Below are 24,040 nucleotides of genomic sequence, written 5' to 3' on the forward strand. Positions count from 1 at the left end.
TGGAAGAGATGGGTGAGGGGAAGAAATGGGATTTTCTGAACTTTTGTGGGGGAAGGATTTCTACCCTACCCCTAGGCGTGATCCAGGGCATCTCAGGGAACTCTGACTGTCTAGATAATCTGGAGACCTGCCTGCTGTTGGGAACCTGGTCAGCCTCTGTTGTACATCCTTACAAGCCAGAAGGAATGGTCTGCAGAGTCCACTGCTCCTGGGGTAGTAAGGAAGATATAGCAAATGTGGTCCCATCCATGTGGGACTGGAATCACGGATCATATGTAAACTCTACTGCAGCTAAACCAGCTTTTAGCATGGCATTGCCTGGGTCAAACTCTGTTAGAAGCATTATTCTGAAAACCAACAACTGAAGGACATGGCTGAGATCTGTGCTGAACGGTCCTCAGTTACCACAATGACCCTCGGACAACTACCTTGACGCTAGTGGGCCCTGTGCTTTCAGAATCAAGCTTAAAGGGGCTTGAAATCCTGTTGAAGTGCAGGGAGTGCTCAGCTTTGGGCACTTGGGGCCTGTCTAATTCTTGCACGGGCTAGCCCGGGACCAGAGATGGGCTTAGTGTGAACCCTGTTGATATCCAGCTTTCAACAGCCTTTCCCAACTCTGTTCAACGGCCAGTCTGGATGTGATGTGGTGACTGGCTAAGCCAGCCAAATCCTTTTAGGAGAAACTGATGGGGGTTGGGGGAGGAGAGAAGGGGTAGGGTGTGTGGGTGGGACTTGTCTGCATGGAGTGAAGGTGTAGGAAGGAAGGGGGGGGGTCTGGGAATAGAACCAAATGGCCAGTCTGAGTGCTGGGTGGATGGCAGACAGGAATAGTCAGTGGCGTGAGAGTAACTGAATAAGAAGAATAATGGCTATGGCTCCTATTTTTTCCACTAAAAGTTCCTGGGTGACTCTGATTTGTTATAGACGATAGCACTAAATAGGAGCCTTGCCCAGACTCCCTCGAAAGGCTCTGTAATAGCAGCAGCTGGTGTCCTACTGCGCAGGGACACAATTGAGTCTGTTCCGGCAGACAATATGCCTGTCACTAGCAAATATAAAACTGGCAATTAATGGAAGAGGCTCTATGTTGAGCTTTCAGTCTGGACAATACGAAGGGTCTGGAAGAGCAAGATTAAGCCTGGCATGTCTACAGGAGCTTGTTAAACCGTCTCAGCAAGGTTTGTTTTAGGCATTTTTTTAAAAATGGTCAAAATTGACTCTTCAAATGAGCCTAGGACACAGGCTAGCCTTAGAATAGAGCCAGCAACACAGAGTCTGAGCCTGGGACAGGAAGGGATGTCTCTTCAACTGAGCAGTACCGGAGCAGTCAGCTGGGTGCAATGTGGCTCATCCAAAATATACATCAAATAGGATTTGTATCAAATGTAACTTTGGTTACAGTTCCTCCAACTACTGCCCTCAATTAGTGTCTAAATACAACTTGCATCAAGACTTAAATGTATAAAAATCTTTTTACAGTGTTTTGAAAATATCGGGGGGGATGGACTACTCAGCATTTAAAGTCTCTGTGAGTTTAGTTACAAAACACAGCACATTTACTAATGTGAAGGTCTGGGAACAAGATACACTATGCAGATAGCACATGGAATTAACATTTGCACAATTCTGTTTTAAAATGTGCTGCCCCAGCACTCTAAATGGATGTCTCAACTTCAAAGTGAACCTGCACATAAACTCTCCTGCACTCCAACCTCACCCCCCATCCCTGAAAGCACCGAATTTCCCGTGACCCAGTTCTGGGATCTCAACTCACCCTGACTCCTAGAAAACTTCACAGAACAAATAGAGCTCACAGCACGACTTGAAAGTTAACAAATGTCTCTCCCTGGTGAACCAAGGGGAGCGGGAGCAACTTCCCCAGGTGTCTCACCCTTCCTGACCTCTAAATTGCAGTGCAGTTAGCTTGAGCAGCCTGTCTGAGCTCCAGTGCCCTGGGTTTACACCAGACAGCATAAAGGACAGTCTCTGAGGTACTTGGTAAGCCAAAGAATTTTAAGACTTTGTAGGCTCAAGCTAACACACCTGGCACTAGGCCCAGTTACCTTCTGGGTTTAAGTCACAAGCCTGAAGTTCTCCAGGTAAGAAATCTAAGAACCTTTTCTCTGCTCTTTGTGCTGGCAAAGAATGGGGCTTCAATTCTCTGGAGCCAAGTCCAGTTTCCCATCTTTCTGCAAGGGGAGCAGAATAGCTCCTAATGGCTCTCCTAGGAAACGAAACGGTAAAGAAGGGCTGGGGAGACGCACATGTGAATCTTTCTTCATGCTGCTTAAAGCCCCACAGCCCAGGAGCTGGCCCCCTGAGCCACTGGGTGTAATCCCATTACAGCGAAGAGAGGCATCAGCGTCCCATCTCTGCTTTAACCCTTGTGGAGTGGATCCTTTTTCTTGCGGGGGGGACCCCACAAGGATGCAGGCAGCTTGGCCAGCTAATCTCAAATTCCTTGTTTTCTGTCAGGGGCAGGAGTCCTCTCAGCCGTCAGACATCAGGAAAGCTATGGGGGAAAGGCAAGTAGGCTTGTTATACGCCACTGGACACCTCTTCTGTGCGAATGCTGCTTAAAATCAATAACCCAGCAGTATTGAACATAATGACAAACTAGCAGGGTCTGGTTCTGTTTTTTGCGCTTATCAAAATAGGGTAAAAAAAAAAAGTAATAAAACTAGGGCAATCAGGAGATCAAACTGGTCCTTATTCCTTCTCCAACAGAAGGAAAAGATTTGGTTCCTATTAATGAAGCTGGTGCCAGGCAGTAACAGCACAAGTAACCCGTGCTGGCTACACATGGAGCCTGTCACCCACTTTGCGTGATTATTTTCAGACGTTGGCTGAAAGAACTACCTTGGCTAGGTGAGGCGCACTGCTCTATTTCCTCCCTCCCTATCCCAGACTGAGTCATTCTGAAGTTAGAGTACTAAACTTAAAAATGGAAAAAAGGCCAGCTATAGTTCCTATATGTTTCTGGGAGCACCCAGACCAATGGGGGATCTGTCACTGCCTGCCTTGTAACTTTGGGTGTCTTAATGCTACAGTTCAGTGCTCTGACACCAGTAGCCAGCTGACATAAGGTCCCTCGCTGGCTTCTATTGTCCTAGTTACTACTTTCAGGGTGACCTCAAAATCCCTACTGGTCATGAGGGCCCCCCAAATCTGTCTCCTCAAGTTCTTCAATACCACTCAGACTTCCCCTCTGGTTTGTCACCCCAAAAGTGTGAAACCTGCCCTCAACTGTCAGTTCACTTTGGTGCAAACACTCCACACAGCTTGTACAACAGACCTGCTTGAGGTAAAAGCAAACAGTTTATTTAATAGAAAAATCATAGCTTCAAAGATGATATAGTTAGGGAAAGCAAACACAAGTTGCACAGAAAATGAATATAAAGGCAGAACACCCGAGTTTGCACTTTTCTATTGGCTAAATTCCATTTCCTACTGCCTTTAACAGCTTCCCAGCATGCCCTCAGCCCTACACTTTTATACACAACATTGATAATCAGTTGATTCAGTTGCTTATTTGGGGTGGGAGAGGTACAGACCCTTCAGTTCTCTCCTTGGGGTGACTTTTTTCCAGTTCCTCTCAATGAAGAACATGTCTGTTAGACTGCTCTCCAGGTTTCGTCTAGCTACTTAGTGCATGTACAAAACAGCATGCTGAGGGGTTTTTTCCTCTTTTGCCTAATGCCCCAGTGCCTCTGGATGCTCCTGTTCATAATGCCAGCTGTGCTGCTGTCTGCAAACTGCTGATCGATTCAGCAACGGAGGCTCTTGGAAAGGAGAAGGAATCTGGCAGCCTCCTCTTAAAGATGCTGCTGGATCTGAAAGCAGTATTAGACTCCAGTGCAGCCATTGCTCAAGCCTGCAAACAGTGTGTCTACAGCACTGCTATGGGTAAGTGTTGGCTGGGTCACGTTTACACCAGCAGCTGGATGGAGTCTGCCTGGTCATTCCAGACCCTGGAACCCATCCCAGGCTTTTCTCACCCTTTAACATAGGGATCCCCCTTCTTTCCTCTCCACCCTTCCCAGTGTCTGATGATAGCAGCATCCAGCCCCACTGCATCAAGGTTTCCTCCGCAATAGATCAGCTAGCAGTCTGTGTCAGGCTTCTGGAGACCTGTGCTCCTAGAACCGGTGCTCTGAAGGACCATCTAGAGGCTGAAGTGAAGAAGCTTGGTGGGAATGTTGCCTTCCTGCTGAACGTAAGTCACTGTCCCCTTGAACTCCTGCGAAAGGCCATTCCATTGCCAGACCATGGCAATGGACTTTCCTAACCCTGTAATGAGGAGGAGAAGCTCGTGAATGGGCAGCAGCTGTTGCATGAGAAGTCCTCTTGCATTATGTTTAAGACTGAACCACTTGCTTCACAGGATGTGGGGCCTCAAATTCCAGCAAGGTGGCTGCAGAAACTCTTAATGCTGCCACCACTACTCGCTTTATGACTTTGTCCTGTCCTTTTGGTAGTCCATGGGAGAATAGACTTAGGTGGTGGTGACCCTGGATTCTGTACATCTCTGCTGGACCTGTTCACCTCCCTAGCTCTTGCCATCCATTGGAGGCAAGAGCCTGTGACAGAGCTGTACTATGGTGCAGAGAATCAGGCAGGATGTCCTGAACTTCTGCACTCTGAATTCTCAGCCTGAGGACTGTACAGGGGAAGGCTAGAGAGGTACCAGGACACCTAACAACTTCAAACCACCTCAGTCCAGCCTCCCTTCTAAAGCTGCTCCTGATCTGACCAGAGGTGTCTCTCTAATTCCTTGTATCCCCCTCCTCCTTGCCAGGAGTTGAGTCAAAGCACACAGCCTCCATAGTGCTGCCTGATTTGACTGGAACCAGGTCTACAGAATCCTGGACCAGTGCAGTGAACCAGGCTATGGGGTGGCCCTGACTTGGAGTTGCTGATCTGCTGATTAGTCCTTTTCTGGCATGTTACTTAAGGCTATAATGCGCCTCAATCCTTGCTCCAGTTGTCTGCAGCAGGGAGGCATCGCCTATGTGTGCATTGTGCTGCTAAGAAATAATCTGTCTAATGAAAGCTGAAATGGGGGGTGGGAGAGAATAACGGAATTTATTCTGGCAACACAAGCAGCCTGCAAGAATGGCTGTGCCTATAAAATGCATTTAAACCTGGGGCTCTACTGATCTAGTGTCTGTCTGTCTGTAAAAGCCTCGCTTTGCTAAGCGTGCACTGTAAAGATGCTTGTAATGAAATCTAAAGAGAGTCAACTGAACATGTGCTGCTGGCTTTCTTGCCTCCCTTCTGCAGAGCTGTGAATGTGAAATTACATCCATGATCCTGGAATCCAAGGAGCAAATTGAGCAGTCAGTGATCGCTGTTGCTAGCTGGCTTGGCCAGCTAATGGTTGCTGTGGGGCCGGAAGCCAATCTTGAACGAACTGAGGTAAGGCTGAACCTTTGCCTGGGGGAGGTGGGGATGATTGTCCAGTTGTCAATCAAAATGCTGCTTCCATGGATGCTGACACTGCTCCCTGACTGTGAGAGATTGGTTGATGAGAGCCCCTTCCATGGGTGATAGTTCAGAGCCTCCTATGCTCTCTAATTGCTCCCTGGGATTGTGGGAACCTCCTTGGGAGCTAGGCATTGTACTGCTTTACAAACAGCTCACTACACTACCCAAAAAAAAAGCCATCCAAGTCCAAATATTTGCCAAACACTCTTTGAATACTGATGAACTCTCATCTTAGAAAGCTTCTCTGACAGACATGCCTACTCAGACCTGGGGGTTCAGCTGGGATAGAAACCAGGCCTGGTGTACCTTCTAGCTGGCTGGAGCTGAACTCTGCTGTAAGCTCCCCTTTTTCTGTGGCAGAGTGGAATCTCTGCAATGGATTGATCTCACAAGTGAAGATGATGGGCTTTTTTAATGGAATTAAATGCCCATGTTACAATACTAGCCCAGTATTCCTGCTCATAGCAAGATCTAAAATCCAGTGTATGCTGTACCCAAATTCTCAATTTTCAGTGTGCGGGAGACTTTAATGGGCAGATTGCCAATGCATATCTGCATTGTAAGAGTTGTGTTGATGGCAGCTCTGGAGGCTTTGACTGCTGAGAGTGGGGTCTGGTGGGGGGCAGGAATGGCTGAGAATTTTGGTCCTGAGGAGCTGATCTGTCTCCTCTTGTGGCCTGCAATGGGGATGGGAGGGAAGTGACTGAGCTTGAGGGAAATATAGGCTTCAATTCCTACTCTTGCATCCTGGCAACCAGCCACCCCTACCGCCCCTGCCCCAGTATCCATCAGTGGATTCCACAGCAGTGAATAAGCCCAGCTCTGTGCTGTCCCCCCCAGAATGCTTTGTGAAATAGGCCATGCTGACAATCCGATGACACTTCACTAGGATGGAATGTTTGTGGTTTCAGTTCCTCCCAAACACTGTGCCCGAGGCAGTCACTGGAGGGGCAGAGAACTATATTGCTGTGCAGATTGATAGGAACACAGAGGAACTCCTGGACCTGCAGTGCCAGAACTTGTCTTCAGGAAAGCAGGTAATGTAACTTTCCAGGTGTGGAGGCTATTGTAGAATAGCTGCTGCGGCAATAAAGCTGGTGAGCAAAGTGCTCTGTTGTCAGGGTGTGTCAGAGGGGTTGCGGTTCTAACCGCAGTAATTGCAAATGCCCTCTGAGGGAAGACTTGTCAGACACTCTCGCTACCTGTGCAAAGCTTTCAAACAAAACCTGAGGGGAAACACAATGGAGGTCAGCCTGGCACCATGGGCGGTGTGGCAAAAACAAATGCTGCAGTGGAATAACACCCCCTACTGGGTTGGGGGAGACTGCAGCTCACTGGCTCGTAAAGTTAAAAAGTGACCTAATGCAACAAAGCAAGGGAGTGTGTTCACCTCTGCATCTCATTTACAAACACTGCTTTCTACTTGATTTGGCAAATATTTGCTGAGTGTGTTGAGCGTACAAATGTCACTGCCCTGTAAATGAGAAGCTCTGCTCTGAAGCTGTGTAAAGCTTTGCAAGCTGTGATAATGATGTGCGATCAAGAACTCTTGCTAATAAGGTATAATTCCTCTGAAAACTAATATCAGCTTTTTAAATTGATCCCATGTAATCAGATGTTTAGCTGGCTTGAAAATACTTAAATAGAAGCAAACCCAAGGTTGGTTCCATCATTCCACCACTAACTGCAAACCATCAGGTGTCACCAAACATTTTGAGTAAGCAGTGGGTGCCTTAGAATGCCTCTTGTACTTATAACTGCCTCATGAGAGAAGATGTACTGATGGCTTGACTACTGTTTATACGTAGATTCATCATTTGTGTAGACACTCGTCCCTCTTCTCCGGTGTCCCTTGAATGGCTGGCAGGGATTCTGCTGCTCCCTGCATGGGAAATGGACTGCAGTGTTCCATTTTAATTGGGGAGAGGAGAATTCACGTGCAGAGTTGGCTTACAGGGTGGTAGATAAGGGCACACTTCTGGGACCATCCAATGCTTACTATGGCAGAGAGTCTGACTCTGCACTGACTGGGGCTCACCTACGCTAAGTATAGTTTAAGGCAAACCTACAGATGCACCAATCAGTGCAGTCTCCCCTTGCTGACTTTGCTCTTGGGAGGATGGAGGAATCTGCCCTGGGGATGGAGGAATCTGCTTACATTTATTCTCTCTCTCCCTCCTCCCTCCCCCATGAAGTGAGGAGATAGGGCAGGCTGTAGGATTTGAGGCCTCTGATATTGCTTCCCATGTTCTCTTCACCAGTGGGTCTGCCTCTACAGCAGCGTGTCCAGTTCACCAGACTAAGACCTTGACTCTGAGCCAGTGCCCACCATCTCCCGTACAGCTGTGCATGCTTTCACTCACAATTATGCCTACTGCTTGGTTGCCCAAGAGACACTTTCTGTGCTTGCTTAACTTTTCTCCTTTTTAGCTGGCAGAGGAAGTCTGAAGACAGCTCCTCTCAGTTGGAAGCTCTCTGCAGTGTTTTCTGGAGAAATGCAAAATATTCTGGGTGAGTGCATGTGTATGTGGGAAGGGCAGGGGCTGTGCAGTTCTCAGAATAATCCCCATCGGCTGGGCATAGTAAAAGAAGAGTTGTTCGCTGAAGTCACATGGTAACTTCTCTGGGTGAGAACTTGTGTGGCACTGACACTTGTCAGTACCTCTTTTGTTGTGTCCAAGGCACACTGTGGAGTTGCTGCTTTGTGGGGGGGGCCTGCCTCATGGGAAGACACATGCCTGCTTCACTAACTTACACTCCAGGTGATTGCTCCTCCGTAGCCTCTGCGAGATGCCTCTTGGCATATAAGCAAGAATAGCCCAGAATTCAGGGGAAATTGCTAAATAGCAGGGAAGAGGTGAGAACAAGTTTCTAGACTAGCTAGTAAGTCTTTATTTTTTTAATAGAGGGGATTTGAATCCCTCAAAAAACAGAAGTCAGAAAAACCTCCAAGTCTGAGTTTCCAAGAGCATGTTTCCTGTTATAAAACTTTAAGCTGTGACTTGAATGCTCTCCAGGTGGCTTGGAAACAGGCCTCTACAATTGCTTTGCAGTGTCTGAAAGGTAATGCTTCTTAGTTACTCATCTTACTCTTGTCTGGTCTATTTGGGGGTGGTCTTGCCTGCAGTTGCAACTACATGCTGCAGATTTCCTTCTAGTTGCAAGGAATATTGAGAATGCTTCAGGCAAATGCAGCTTCTGAACATAAGTAATTGGATCTTTCTTTGACCCTCACTAGAGTGAAACATGTTGGCACACAACTCAAAGATTTTCCGCCCAAGAGTTAATTGATTCTACAGCTAAACTGTCTTCAAAGAGCCAAGTGTGTTCAGGAAACATTGTGTGTTGTTCTGTTACACATCTTTGTTTTGGGTTCTTTAAACTGCACCACTATAAATTCATGTAGGTGAGTGGAGACTGGGTGTGGGGGCAGTACTCGGTGAAGATTGCTTTTCTCCCCCCCCCATCTGTAAAGGGCAGGTACTATAGCCATATCTCATGAGGGGGTTGAAAGCAGCACAACCCAGGCAAGCACAAAGTCAGGACACCTGCATCTCAATTCTGGCTGTACCAGTGTCTAGCACTCTGCTTTTAGGAAAATTTGTTTAACCTTATTTTACACCTGGGTATATAGGGAACACTTACCTCCTGAGTTGGGTGTTAGAACTATTTAATGGTTTTGCAAAGTTCTCTAGCTAGTGAAGTGCTGTGCAAGTCCTAATGGCCTCACTGTAAGCAGGAAAGCACTCAGTTAAATACTTGATGAAAGATGCAATCTGAACTTTTTTTTGGTTTTGGCTCTGACCACCTCCCCTGCTCCTCACAGCGGACCAGGACCCAGACCTAGCAAAGCTGAAGCAAGCCACAGAGACCTTCTCCAAAACTGCTGTGCTGCTCGCCAAGACCTTTGATGCTTTGTGCAGCGCTGCTCATGCCGAATCTCCTCATCAGTCAGTTTACCAACTGGCAGTAGTGACTAAGCAGACCGAAGCAGCTGCCTCCCAGATCCATTCTTCTGCTAGAGATTTATTGCAACTAGCGCAGAGACTGGGGTCTGATAATTGCCTTCGTTCCGGGATGGAGGCCCTGACGAACAAAAGGCAGTTGCCCATGAATCCAGGGCCTGACTCAAGCATTCACTTACGGGGGAGGAGTGGGAACGATGTGTGTGTTGCTGTAGCAAAGCTGAATCGAGCATTAATCAAAAGAGAACCTCTCCCTTGAGGCTAAGAATGCTGGGGCACTGTGGAGGTGGCCCAAATACTCTGGTCTTAAAATCCTGCCTCCAGGCTCCCTGCTACAGGCCCCATTGTGGGAACGTGGCTTTGAAAATCACAACAGCACTTCACATGTTGTCCTACCTGGGAACCTTTATAAGCCTTGTTCTAATCTGTAAGGCCCTAGGCATTTAATGTCAGTTTTACTCATTTGATTATGGAGTGGTGAAAAGCTAATAGTTTGTTATAACTCAAGTTAAATAACTTGTGTATTTTGGGAGCACAGTCACAGCCCAGCTTTAATTAAAAAAAACAAGTGTTTAAGGGAATGACATGCCTGAATTTAATAATCTCACCTCTTGCCTGGGTGTCTGTGGTGGCACAAACTGCTTGTAAGGTATTAGGTAGAGAGACCTGAATATGTTGATGTACGTTAGCAACAGGACCTGTATCTCTCTCTCCTTTTGTTTCTTGTTAAAAAGAATTTAACTAGTTTTGTTAGAGCATCTTGTCAAAAGGGCTCTCGGACCTGCTTTGGCCAAATCATGTCCCTCTACTGTTGCTGTCCAAAAGGCTTCAAATTGGCTTGTCCAGGCTTCCCAAACTTTTAATACTAAACAGCAGATGTTTTGTCCTTCTGCTCTAATGTAAAATAAACAGATTTGGAGAAACTCCCTTGGGCTGCGAAGGCTGCGTTTAGTTTGCTCCTGTGGTGCTGGGTGTCGGGTGAAAACACTGGAGGCCTGGAAGTCTTTAGTAGGATGTAGAAGGGAAAAGCTGGTTAGACAGGTGGGTGCTACAGGGTGGGAGGTCCTATCAAGCCCAGCCTTGGGGAGAGGTACAGGCCTCTCTAGCCTAGTTTTTCAGAAGCGTTTAGCGCTGTTTCTCAACCTCTAATACCAGGGCCTGGCTTGGTGCCTTCCTAAATTCTCAGGGAGGACTGGTCTAGGGCCTGGTCCTTGAGAAACACTAACCCTCTCCCTTACCAGCATCCCAGGAGCCTCCTCCAGCAGGGAGCCCCCAGGCCCTGGGCTGGGGGGGAAGGCGAGCAGCCCCCTCCTCGCCACCTGCCTCGGTGCCCACTCCTGCTGGGGCCAGCCCCCCTGCTCTTGCTCCTTCCGCCAGCAGCTGGGCTCCCGCTGGAGGCTCCCAGGAGGGAGGAGGGCGAGTGCCCAGCCGAGGAGGGGCGCGGAGCGGGGGCTGGCTCCCGGGAGCCCCGTGCAGGTGGCTGGGCTGGAGCAGGGCCCGCTGCCCCCTCCCCCGCCGGCCGGCAGCTCGCCAAGGGAGGCGGCGGCGCTCACGCACCAGGCTGCGATTTGCATGTCCCGGAGCCGCCTCTGCCGCGGGCTCGGGGCAGGGAGCGTCCCCTCCAGCCGGGCGCCGCGAGGCCATGCGGAGAGCAGCGCCCGGAGCCGCCGGACGGTAGGAGCCGGGCGCGGGGGGCGGCAGCGGGGCGCGGGGCTGCGCTGCCCGGGGCCGGGCGGGGGGCGGTAGGAGCCGGGCGCGGGGGGCGGTAGCGGGGCGCGGGGCTGCGCTGCCCGGCGCCCCGGAGGCTGCAGCGCTCCCGGGACCGGACCGGCGCGCTCCTCCACCGGCTGCTCCGGGAAGCCGGAGCCCGTCTGGCCCGCGGGGCCCCCCGCGCTGGAACCGCTGCCCGGCTCAGAGCCGGGTGTGCCGAGCTGAGAGCCCCGCGGGCAGGGGCTGAGCCTCCCGCGCTCCCTGGGCAGGTTCCCAGCCGGGGGCCGTCGGCTCATTGCGGGGCAGGTTAGTTCACCCGGTGCCGGGTTTGCCCCGCTCCGCGCGCCGCAGGTGCGGGGTTCAGACGCCGGTTGGTCTGTGTATGATGCCGTGGACTTTCGGGAACCGCGTGGCTGTGACCCACAGGTATGTCCAGGGGGGCTCCAGGCCCCAGCACGCCAAGCGCCGTGCCGCGGGGGGCGCCCTGCCGGGAGGGCCACCGGAGCCGCCTGCCGCCCTCCCGGCGACCGAGCGGCAGCGCCCCCGCGGCACGGAGCCCTGCTTGGGGCGGCGAAATGTCCAGAGCCGCCCCTGGGTAGGTTGGTCTGATTGTGAAAGCAAGAAGTTCTGTAGTGAGCTGGATCTTGGGGGTAAGCAAGGCGGGCCAGACCCTGACATGGGGACAGGGGCCTGGGGAGCCCCTGGCTTGGGGGAGTTGCCTGGCTGGTTATTTGATGGGGCTGAGGAGCTGGTTGCCCTGGGCTGTGTCCCGCAGTCTTTGAGGATTTGTTTTTTTGTGTGTTTTTGTTTTGTTGGGGGTGGGGGGAGGTGGATTTACAAAAACAGTCACAACAATTGTGGGTTTTACCCACTCAAATACAACATTAAATGATTAAACTCTTCAGAATAACACGCCACCAAGTAGCACCCCGGGAAGATTATCTGTCAGCTTCCTGCCACAAAGGGCCAGTGCTGCGTTTTAAAATCAAGCCCTTTTAAGTGCTTTGCTGCTTATTGGTGCATCTGGTGCGAAGTCCAGTTTCAACAGACTAATATCTCCTCAGCATCAGCCAGTTTCTCTCAAAACAAGATGAGTTTGATTTAAGTAAACGATTTTTAAAACTTTGCAAGTGGATGTGCAATAGCCAGATGGGCCATGAGACAGGAAGCCTGTGCAAGCAAAACCTCCCCCAAGAATAAGAAATCCCACAACTTTTATAACGCTGTCGTTCAGCCCATCGCCTTCATTCTCAGGTCTGCATTGGCTCCAGTCCCGTCAGAGACCGGCAGGGAGTTAGGTGGTCTCAGCATAAGCACCAGCTGACAATACAGCTGCTCAGTGCTTTGTCTCTTGCTTTGTGGCGCTTGTGTGGTGGCTGGCTCCTTGTGGGGTGAGGAGGTTATGAAAGTTCTCCCTGGGGTGAGATTTAACAGATTCATCCTGCGGGTCTTGGATATTGTGTTTATACAACATCAGCCTTCCAGCTGCTGAACCTGCACACAACACCCCTCCTATGGAAGCAATTCCCTTCCCCCCACCTTGCACGCCAGAATCGCCCACCAGACAGGGATGGATTGTACACAATTTACAGTGAAACGAAGAAATCCTGGAACAAGAAGAGAGTCAGTGTGTGACGGATGTCAGTGCGGTTCGGGTGTGAAAGAGTTAATATTGCATGAAGGGGATAGAATAATTGGGTCTTAGGTCAGTGTTGGGGGAAGAATAGATTCTTTAAACAGCTAGGCCCCGAAGGGTTGATGGTGGAAAATACCAGGTATCTTGCTGGTTTGGGTTCGGAGCATGAAGTCTTCCTTTAGCAGCCACATTTTATTCTAGGGAGGGAGTTTGGGCTGGAGGCTAAAGCACAGAGCGAGGTAATAACGTCTGGGTTTCATTCCTGGCTCTGCCCCCACTGTCCACCTAGGGGGTTTATTATCCATTCCACCCATCGCCGTAGCATCCAGGTGTCTGCTGCATACATTCAGTAGAAACAGGGCGCTCACTAGCAGACTAACTGGAGTCTGTGCTAGGGCGTGTGTTTATTTTGGGGGGCAGGAGGGGTTTGGGAATGGAAGGGGTGTTCATTCCTTATGCTGGAAAGGCTTTCTCAAGGAGGAAGGCTTTGGAATATTTCCTAAAGATGACCAGACTCTGGATTGGCCTGATTTCCGCTGGAAGATTGTTCCGCCGCTGGATCCCCTCGACCAAGAACGCCTTGTCCCCTGCTCTCACATGCTGCGTCCTGGGCTTTGGGATATGCACAGTCCCGGAGGAGCACAGCTGCCCCTGTGGTGGTTCATAGATTGAAAATGGTCTTAGAAGTAAATGTGGCGTGATCCGCCCTGGGTTCTGACTCATCACCTCCTGGTTTACACCTGGGGAAGCCAACACCTACCTAAGGGATGTGCTGGGAGGTTCACTCCATTGCCAGTAAAGGGTCTTGTGACGCAGGGGTGAAAGGCACTAGAGAAGGTAAAATAATAGTATTGTACTTTCCCTTCCAATGGACAAGAAGCTTGTTTTTCAATCAGATTTGTAAATGTTCAGATCTTTGTCTCCGATACAAGTTAATATAAAACTAAAGCAAAGCAGTGCTGTCCTAACGTGCAGTTGACATCCCTTAGCTTTCCCTTGCATTCATTTGCTTTGCCACTGGTGACATTTGCAAGGTGTGTGGACATAATGCCCATTAGTCAGTCATCCCATTGCTGCATGGTCATCTTCCCTAGGTCTCTCTTCTGGGCAAGGCCGGATTAGCTTTCTGTGGGCCTGGCACCACACATATTGGTGGCCCTCCCTGGGGGATGATTGTAAAAGGGGCCGGGGGTAAAAGCCCAGTGGGTGGGAGCTGGGGTTGCTCTCTGGAGCCAGGGAGGGGGCGGGGGTAAACTGCAAGTGCAGCAGGGCTGAGGAGGGGTAAACAGGATCCCCCCCGCCCCTGGCCACATGGAGCGGGTACCGACCTTCTCCCTGGTTCTGGCCCAGTCTCTTCCTCTCTCTCTGCACTGAGCACAGGGCTGGGGGTGCAGGGTCTGGGAGGGAGTTAGGGTACAGGAGCAGGCTGGGGGTTGGGGTGCAGGGTCTGGCCAGGAGCTTGGGGGAGGGAGGGAGCTCAGGGTTGGGGTGTGGAGTGCTTACCTGGGGCAGCTCCCATTTGGTGTGAGGGGTGCAGGTCGGAATGTGGGGGGCGTGCGTCGGGGCTGGGTATGTGTGGGGAGTGCAGGAGTCAGCGCAGGGGGCTGGGGGGTGCAGGAGTCAGCGCAGGGGGCTGGAGGGGGTGTGCCCTGAGTCCACCCCCTTTCCCTAAGGCCCTGCCCCGCCTCGCCCCACCTCACCTCTGCCTCCTCCCCCAGGCGGTGAGCCAGCTGTGGCTCTGCTCCTCCCCCTCCTTCGCACCAGCTGTTCGGCGACAGGGAAGGGGAGGGGCAGGGGACGGGCTTGGCTGGGAGTGGAGCCTGCCCTGCTGCAGCCTGAGCCACAGGAGCCAGCAGCACCAAGCTTCTGCCCCTGCAGGAGAGGGCGGGGGGCAGAGAAGAGCGGGCTGGGCTGGGACCCCTTTGGAGTGGGCCTGGCACCATGACACCAAATCCGCTACTGCTTCTGTGCAGTCCCATGAGAGTCCCTGGACTCCTGGTCGTTGACCCCTCCCACTCTGGTCACGTTGAATGTTCTTTGTTCGTCTTCCCAGCATTTAGCATCTTGGTCAATGTGCTTTTTCCTTCTTTCTGGGGGCGGGGAGAGGGAGGAGAGCGTTCCACCCCTGGCCAGCTAACAATGCCTGGTTCTCCAGACCTGCAGGCTGCTGGGTTAGAACCAGAGTCTCTTTCACGTGGTCTCCAAAGGGCTTTTATTGTAAATTCTGACTGCCAAATGGATCAGCACTTCCTCTTTGGGCAATGTCTCCTCCCCTTGCTTTTCAAAAAGCTAGCTTTCAAAATCTCCATGTGGTACCATTTCCCTGGGACTCCAGGTGCCAAGGATTGGCTATTGAGAAATAGATTTCGTATGTGCAGGACCACCACAGGGTTAGTGGTTAAAAGCAGGGGATTGAGAGTGCTCCTGGCTTCTCTCCTCTGAACTGTAATGCTGATTTGTTGTGTGGCTGTGAGCAAGTCACTTAGCCACTCTGCGCCTCAGTTTACCCACCTGTAAGATGTAAGGGTTGTACCAATTTGTGATGGTTAGTCCCTATGCTACATCTTAGCAGAACCTTTACAAGATCCCATTGTCTGGCCAGCACAGCTACCTGGAAATGTTGTCAAAGATCTCGTTTGACACTGCTCAGAAATGTAATTTATGCCTCTGACTTGATTTGGTTAAAAGCAGGTGAGGAGGGTTCACTAACCATCTGACTTATGAAGTAATGATACAGCTTCTCCAGAGTATCAGAGGGGGAGCTGTGTTAGTCTGGATCTGTAAAAAGCAACAGAGTCCTGTGGCACCTTATAGACTAACAGACGTATTGGAGCATAAGCTTTCGTGGGTGAATGCATCTGACGAAGTGGGTATTCACCCACGAAAGCTCATGCTTCAATACGTCTGTTAGTCTATAAGGTGCCACAGGACTCTTTGCTGCTTTTAGCTTCTGCAGAGTTATCGGCTTTTGGTATCTCATCTGCAACAGGCACAGAGTGGGCCTAGCAGGCTATCTAGGATGGATATTTTCTGTTGAGTCTTTTCCCCCCCATTTCTGTATGCAAGAATTAGCTCTACAGCTGCAGGACATCTTTATCTAGCACTGCTTTGTCCATTCCAGCAGAGAGGGAAAGATTTCCAGCCAGTCGATATGGTCAGGCGACACTCGAGACTTGAGTACTGGTTCCTCAGCTTTCTGGTAAGTTTTACAAGGACTTAATTGCTTTGAGTAGCTGGATAATTTGAATGCTTAAAACCGCTAGGAATTGTCCAAAGACATTTCCCTAACAGTCAGGATGTTGGAACACAGGGCCTGAGTCCTAGGTGAGGTCGTTCTGAGTGACACTGGAATAAATCTCCTAAAATAAAATGAATAAACCCTTCTACACCTTTTCTGATAGGTCAATGTATGTAGTCATTGGCTTGTTATTGATGCCGCAACCCAAAGGAGATGGTTGCTACTGGTCATGCTCTGGTAGGTTCCATCTTCCAGTGTTTCAGCAAGAGGTAGATTTCACTTGACAGATTCAGGTACTTTAATAATAGCACTTGGCTTTTAGAGCCTCAGCAATGGGTATTGTTATATTTCTAGTTTTCTGATTATTCCATGTAGCTGTGTGGAGAAGAGTATTTTGCTGTGAAATGTTTATTTTCAAGGGTTCTTTATATACTTGTATATAACAAGGAAAACTTGCTAGAACAGTGCAGTGTAAGCAGAGACACCAGACTCCATGGGCTTAAACAGGGAACTAAGCAGTAAACGTACCCTCTAAACCTTGCTCCCACCGTGTGGTGTTATTTCTTGCAGATTGGTAGCCTGTCCAGGGAACTCTTAGACTTTACTGCCCTTGCTGATAATCGCACTTCAAAAGGTTAGTGTCCTAATCAGCACTTGAGTGTTTTTGTGTGAACAATATTCAGCACGGAGAATCTATGACAATATGTTTGGGACTGTAAGAGCTAACGTTTACCCCCCCCCACACACACACCTTTTTATACGGTTGTCAATTGCGACCAGTGTTTGTTGGACCCAAATTTGATTGCAGGTGTAAATATTAGTATTTGTTCAGCTAAGTACAGTGCCAGGTTAGCAGGTAAAAATCAGGTAAGTGCTGTCCAACTGCTGATATTTGTGCCTGTGATGCATTTGTGGGTGCAACCAATGTGGGAGCAATTTTGTGAGCGCAAATTGCCACTTGCAAATATGGAAAGTGGGCGGGGGAGCTGAAAACTGGGGCCTAAGCTCTGTCCATAAGTCCCTGAGTGAGTTTGAGTAAGATGTCATCTTAAAGTGTATCCCTCCGGTGAATGCAGTGTGTGTCGTTTTGTCCTGACATTGCCACTGTTTTGGGTATTTCACACGGATGAATCAGGTCTGAGGGCTGGGCCTGGGGAAAGCCGACACTTCCAGGCACATGTGCTAAAGGGCAGCTCGCAGCTCTCCCTCATCTTAGGCCTGAGGCAATCCACTAAAGTCTGTCCCTGTTCGCCGACGTCCCTTTGTGCTGCGTACGGGTGCGAGATTCTGCTTCTGACTTTCCGAGGGCTGCGCAAACCTCATGTTTGCAAGTGCACAGCTGATCTGCTGCGTGAGGCTGACCCCAGGTGGCACAAGCAGGCGTGTGCCATGTAGTTAGTATTACTGAGGCTGTTGACGTGAAGGCCTCATGCGTCCGGGGGCGAATGGGCAGGGAATGAGGGCACAGCTCTGGTGCTTTCTGCAAACCGGCTCCTGTGCTGCATAGGGTAGCAATGGTCCAGCTTGCCTGTCTGCCTTTCAGATTTTGGTGCTGCTGCTGCCATCGTCACAACCTTGGGAGATGTTTATGAATACGTGGACGTCCCCTTGGACTGGTGGCATGCAAACAGATATTGTGAACAACGCTTTGCGCAGCTGCTCTTTGAGATCCAGGACAGCGAGCTGGCTTCGGTCAAAAAACTGCTTCACTCCCTGCAAGTGCAAAGCTCTGTCTGGTTAGCCGAGAGGGAGGCATTCCTGCAGAAACACAAACAGAGACGTGAGTATGAGATGGGCATTGGGGCAGCTAGCCTGGCCTTGCCAGGGACAAAGAAACCCAGGAATGCCCAGAGGTCGGATCCTTCTTTTACAAAACACGTGTGTCTGGATATTGTGAGGGGAAGTTATTAGTCTGGAAAAATTATTCTTGTGATTTGTATTGTGGTAGGGCCTAGGAGCCCTAGCATGGACCAGGGCCACATTGTGCAAGACACAAGCCAAAAGGACCGAACCTGCCCCAGGGAGCTTACAATCGACGTATAAGACAAGGCCCAACAGATGGACACAGAGAGAAGGGGGAGTACCAGGAAACAATGAGAGGGTATTGGTCAGCAGGCCAGGCAGTGGTACATCAGGTGTCTCACCAGTATCCAGTTATTTGTAGGTATCCTGGCAAAGGAGAGTTTTCAGGGGGGATCTCATGCCCTGGGGTGTCATGGACTAATTCTCCATGCTCCACCTCAGCATCAAGATAAGGATGGTTTTGCTGGACATATCCCCTGGAACATGTCTGCAGAAGTAATCATATAAGTAATATGACAGGGGGCGTAGGCTGTAGCAATCCAGCGCTGGGTAGTCATGTATCACAACTGTGTTGTGCATGGGTCGGGTGATCTGGGAGGCCTTCTCTAGGCTCTGCCTCCAGAAGACAGGCCATTGGCCATGAGCAGTTAATCCCAAATTCTTTATTTACCATCCTGGTTGCTGGAAGTGTCACTTTCCAGAAGTGGCAATTGCAGAAATGCTCTAGCATCAAACTCCCCTTCCCTCTCCAGGCATCACTGTAGCCCGCACCATCTCCTTTAGAAGTAGCTGAGAACCCTCAAGCATGTATTTATGGTATTGTGGTATGCTGGGGTCAAGGGTCTTTAGCATTTGTGGGAATGAAATAAAAGAAATGCTAGTCTCCCAGAGAGAGGGAGCAGGGTTTGGTCCAGGTTCCTGCCTACTCTTGGCTGAAGTTTTGAATGTTCCCCTTCCAGGAACTCACACAGCACCAATCCTGGTGTTCAGAAACAAAACGGACACTAAGTACGTGAAGGTGCTGGCCAACTTCCCCGTGATGCCTGCTGTCACTGCCTGTGCCCACATCCAGTGGGACAACAAGACCAGGGAGATTTCCACTATCTTCTCCTATGCCGTCCCTGCTTTCATTAACGAGTTCCAGCTGCGTGGCTTTGTTGATGAGAAAGAGTTTGTACGATTTGCCATCATTGTCCACGGACACCACTCCCCGTACCTGCCCGTGTTCCGCAGCGATGGGCAGTGGCATCACTTCTGTGTCACCTGGCAGCAGCAGAACGGGACATGGGCCATCTACGCCGACGGGAAGAAGAAGGCCTCTGCCGCTGGCCTGTGTGCCACAGGGCCGCCGGCCAGCCAGGCTATTTACGATCATGGAACTTTCATTATTGGTCAAGACCAGGATTCACTAGGGGGCACCTTCAAGGAGAAAGAGTCCTTCAGTGGGAACATCACTGACCTGAACGTGTGGCGGACAGTCCTTAGCGAAGAGCAGATAGAGAGAGTCCGGTCATGCTGCCTGATAGACCATGACCTTATCTTCGGGTGGGGCAATTACACTCTGGAGATTGAGCCCACTGTACAAGAAGTGACAGCACAGTTCCTTTGCCCAGGTAAGACTCATTCGCGGCATCAGGTCCCCGGCATACTTTGCTTTCCAAGCTTAGGTTCTGAGCTGCAGATCAGCAAAAGGCAGTGCCTTTCTGCCAGGTGCAGCCGTACCGAAGACGACAGGCCTCCGTGTGAGCGTGAGCATCACCCATAGGAAGAGAGGTTTGCACCGGGAGGACGGATAGCTGGGGAATGTTTGGAGGATGGTGTATCTTTTGGAGAGGGAAAGGAGGGTTGGTTTGAGTGCTGGGGGAAGGGAGGTGGTCACCATCCAGATAAGACCTGAGACCGAGGTCCTGTTCATCTGTGGTCATTAAAGATTCCATGGCACTTTTCGTCATGAACTCCAGTGTCCAGGGCAAATTCCCAGTGGGCTAATTATACTCTTTCTCCTCCATGTTTCCCCTCTAGTTTCAGTTGGAGAAGTTAGGCTTTGTCTCCACTGGCAAGAGTGAAAGACAAAACTTCTTTTGTTCAGAGAGATGTTAACTCCTCTCCCCTCCCCGAAAGACAAAAGTTTTGTTGACAATAAGCGCTTGTGTGAACAGAAAGCGCTCCGCCGACAACGCTAACACCGCTCGTTGGGGGTGGAGGTTTTTTGTCGGTGGCAGAGCTCTCTCCTGCTGACAAAACAGCAGCTACGCTGCGCAGCTTTTAGCGGCATGACTGTGTAGCTAAAAGCTGCGTAGTGTAGAAATAGCTTCAGGCTACACTTGCTCCCCTGTTATCAGTTGATTACTGTTGTTGGACCCTGTATATCATCTTCCTAGTGCTTCGGGAGCCTCCTGTGCGAAAGGCACTATTTAGCACCGCAGTTTATCCCAACTGGCTTGACAATTCGTAATCAAACCCAGAACTCAAGCCTTGGCGTTTGTCTCCTCGTGGTGTATCTGGGGTGGGCATCTAACTGCAGGTTACCTGAGAAGCTACGTTACGGAGCAACCCCAGGAATGCATGCTTCAGGCCGTGCATGGGAGAACAGTGGGGCTGTTTAAGGAGCAACTGGTGATTTTCAGCCTTAAACAAAGTTTTTGTGGCTGATTTGTGAAAACGTCCCGTCCGGTGGGGGCCAGCGCGTGTCTCAGCACTGTGGGCCTTGTTTGTGTGTCTTCCCAGGGCCTGTGGAGCAATGCAGAGTTCTGGACGTTGGCAGTGGTGGAGTCAGTGACACTTCTTGTTTGCATTCCTGGCCTTTCGTCTGCCACTACACAAAGGGTACAGCCAGCGTGATTTATTTATTATCTCCATTGTGGTAGCAACCAGGGGTCCTGGCCAGGATCAGGCCCTATACAGACACCCAGGAAGACACAGTCTCTGCCCTGGAGAGTTTACAGGCTAATCTTCTACAATCTCTAGCATTTCCAACTTTCTAAATTACATAAATGTCAAAATGTGCTGTAGCCACAGCCTCAGGCCAAGTGTGTCCTGGCCGAATGCTCCCGCTTGCTGCTCTTACTGAGTTTAATTTTTTTATCTTCAGTTTATTCAGTTGTCTGTTATCTGCACTGCACGTTGCAGGACTCCTGGGTTTTATCCCCCTTACAGTGACAGCCCTGTAGGGTAAGATCAACTCCAAGCATCTCTGGTCCTGTTGGGTGGGGAGATGGGCTGAGGGAGGGGAGGTCACAGAGATCAAAAGTTTGGCTGAGCAGCTGAAGTGTCAGCTCTTGGTGTCTTTGCGCTAAAGGTAAAAGGCACAAATTACCTCCCCAAGTCCCGGCAGCTTGTCCTGATTGTCCTCCCAGCACATCAGTGAATCCCAAGGAGCTACTGTCCAGGCACTTGAAAATGGGACTTTACTGGGGATCCTGGCAACACTTGTGTCTTTGTGTTATTCTCAGATGTGTATTTACTCCTGAAGAAAACCCAGTCAGAATCCAACCCGCCACTGATCAGTCGGGTTAATACCCTCGCAAATGCTACCGTGGTGAGTGCGTGAGAGCCCAGACCCTCGGGACCTTTCGTTGCTGGGAGTTCCCAATGCTGAGAACAGGCCAGAGCCGACGTGCTGTGCCATTGTTCATTCTTGTGTGTGTTTCTTTTCCTCCCAGCCTGAAGCTGTGTGCCCCCGGCCCCTCTAGTGCTGCACTCCAGGAGAGGGAGGAACCTCACGAATAGACTCGCCACCTTTTTCTGGCTTTTAAAATATTTACCTTTGTATCATTTTGGCAAACTGAGCCCATTTCACAGCACCAGGGCCTGATCTGGGGGACTCGTTACTGTGAGCAGGGGAGCCCTGTTTATAGCAGTGATTCCTGGTCTCATTTGCACGCTGAGTTCAGCACACACCCATATACTCCTGTGTGGCAGAGCAGGGGCAGCTCTCCCTTCCCTGCACATGGTGCATTTTCCACTAGTCACCAGCTTGCAGGTTAATAGCTTATGGGTGGCTGGCAGGACAGCCTCCTTGTGTATTGGAGGGTGGGCACAGAGTATCACCCGTAGCCCTTAATTAACTCCACATCGTTTGATGTCTTTGGGCAGAGGTAGGGTCTGCTCTGGGGTAAAAGGCTTTTCCTTGGCAGATTCCTGAGAATGTTTTCTTGGGCGATGTTAGAGACGTGAACATCTCAGCAGCTGTCAATGTTCTCCATGCTCTGACGATCGTCTTGAGGGAGGAGGAGACCCCGGTGAAGCCAGCTGACCTGCTTGGCGTGGTCCAGTTTCTAAAGCAAGTTTCAGACGTTGAAGTCCAGGAGCAGGAACAGCTGGAGATGCTGGAGCAGCTGAGTCAGTATTACGTGGAAGTGACTGGACTGATCCTGGAGGAGCAAAATACTGACCAGTGGTCAGAAATCAGCCAGGTGAAATAGGCTTGTGATGTGTGCATGAACCCAGCTACCTGCCTCACCTCAGCGTGGTCTGTGACACTGCAAACTAGGTTTGTGTCACATCTGACCATGCTGCTGGGGCCTGCAGTTCCTTGATTCACTGGCTCACAATGACCTGATGACTAATCATGGGGGTGGGCCTAGTGTGGGGCAAACCTCCGAAGGTCAGAGTTTGGGGCTGGCTGGAACGGGAAGAGGAGGCTCTCTCTAGAGATTGTAGGCACGCAGGATCTCATGCAAACAGCCGTCATGGCACTTGCAGTCCAGCTCCTGGCTGGAGCCTGGGATTGCACAGACAGCATGAAAATGAGATGATTAGGGGGCAGGGGTGGAGGCATCTATGGAGGAATTAACCAGGTGTTCTGAACCTTTGCAGCGATCCAGTTTGGCTCCAGAGCTGCATGAATATTTTGAGGGACAGCGAGAGGATCAGATGATTTCTGAACTGTCTCGCCCTGCCCTAGAGTAGCAGCAGTGCCAGGAATTGCTGTCTCAAGGTGTAAACCCATGACTCCTACTTCGATGCTGTCAAGCAGCATCGGGCAGCACATCAAACATCCGCCTGCAGCAGTCTCTGCTTGCTCCAGTGATCGTGCGTTTGCTGCTGTCCATTGCTAAAACTCCAAGCTGCCCCCTCCTTGCAGGTTCCCTTGGGAGCCCCCCTCGGCTTCTGTCCTGTTCAAGCCGGCTTGCCTAATGCCAGGACACTTGCCATTCAGGGGCCTGTTCCCTGGGGGTTAACGCAGTCCGTGACAGAGCGCTGGCACTTTGCTCCCCGCACCGCTGTGCCTGGCAGGGATCGTGCATTGTTATAATGTTTGCAGATGGGATGCCAAGACAGTGTCTGTTTCCAGACCCCAAACTGTTCAAAACACTGTAGAGCCTTGTGTGAGAAATTTTCATCATGTCTCCCGAAGCGGGGGCCTTCTCCACTGGATGCTGGGATTGCTTTTATCTTGTCCTCTCGGGCCAGCCCTTTCTGTATATTGTAATGACCTGGCCCCTCCTGGGTGTATGTGTAACAGCTACCGTCGTGGCCAGTCCACTGGGGATTGAACCAGAGGCCTCCAGAGATCACGGCTTGAGCTCAGAAGTCAAGCTCTGTGGCTGGGGTACGTGCAGCGGCCAGGGGTTACGTGCACAGCACAGCCTGCTCCTGGAGAACTTCTCAGCTGCATCATAAACCCACTACTATCCCAGAGATTCCTCTTTAGCTTGAGTGGAAGCAACCTCTGCAGGGAAGGTGTGAGGCTCCGAGTGCCCATGTTATGCAGCACTGTCACACTTGTGATACGCAGGATGGTCCATGTGCTCAGCACCTCTTGGGATCAGGCCGTGAATTTGTAGCTCTTCAAGTAATGGCTCAGTTTCTTGCGGGCAGCTCTTTCCCTTGTGAGTAGGTTTCAGGGAATGTGAGTGTGTGTTCTACAGCACAGACAACCCCAAGTGTTCAAAACTCAGGAGTCAGGTCCCCCAAAAGCAAGTTGGATACTCTTTATTTGCCTGTTGGTTTTTTGAGCGAATAGGTTTCACATTTTCAAGCTTTTCTCTGCTGCCAGTGAGGCAAGAGACTTATTTTTTAAAAAAAGGGAAAAGAAAATAGAAAACTGAGATTTTCATGTAATCACCTGACTCCTGGAGCCGAGGCTTTGAAAACACCAAATATCATGAGACACGAGAGTTGGCAACACTGGTTGTAAGTTACACCATTTGATATAGGGAGATCTCACAAATGACTGTGTGAGTTTATGCCCAAATA

The 24,040-nt window shown here is 50.5% G+C and overlaps 1 protein-coding gene and 1 pseudogene across 1 annotated transcript in view; both read left to right on the top strand.

The window, feature by feature from the left end:
* Positions 1-10,311, top strand: part of LOC123352668 — a 49,793-nt pseudogene extending 39,482 nt beyond the window's left edge.
* Positions 10,312-10,416: 105 nt separating this feature from the next.
* ADGRD2 (adhesion G protein-coupled receptor D2) overlaps positions 10,417-24,040 on the top strand; it is a 63,986-nt gene continuing 50,362 nt past the window's right edge. Inside the window, exons 1-8 of the mRNA XM_044992691.1 lie at positions 10,417-10,493; positions 15,920-15,997; positions 16,607-16,670; positions 17,580-17,816; positions 18,799-19,452; positions 20,567-20,665; positions 21,292-21,377; positions 21,976-22,254. Coding sequence (XP_044848626.1) covers positions 15,950-15,997; positions 16,607-16,670; positions 17,580-17,816; positions 18,799-19,452; positions 20,567-20,665; positions 21,292-21,377; positions 21,976-22,254 — 1,467 coding nt within the window. The 5' untranslated portion in view covers positions 10,417-10,493; positions 15,920-15,949. The remainder of the gene's footprint in view (positions 10,494-15,919; positions 15,998-16,606; positions 16,671-17,579; positions 17,817-18,798; positions 19,453-20,566; positions 20,666-21,291; positions 21,378-21,975; positions 22,255-24,040) is intronic.

This window comes from Mauremys mutica, chromosome 18 (assembly GCF_020497125.1).
Source record: "Mauremys mutica isolate MM-2020 ecotype Southern chromosome 18, ASM2049712v1, whole genome shotgun sequence".
NCBI lineage: Eukaryota > Metazoa > Chordata > Testudines > Geoemydidae > Mauremys > Mauremys mutica.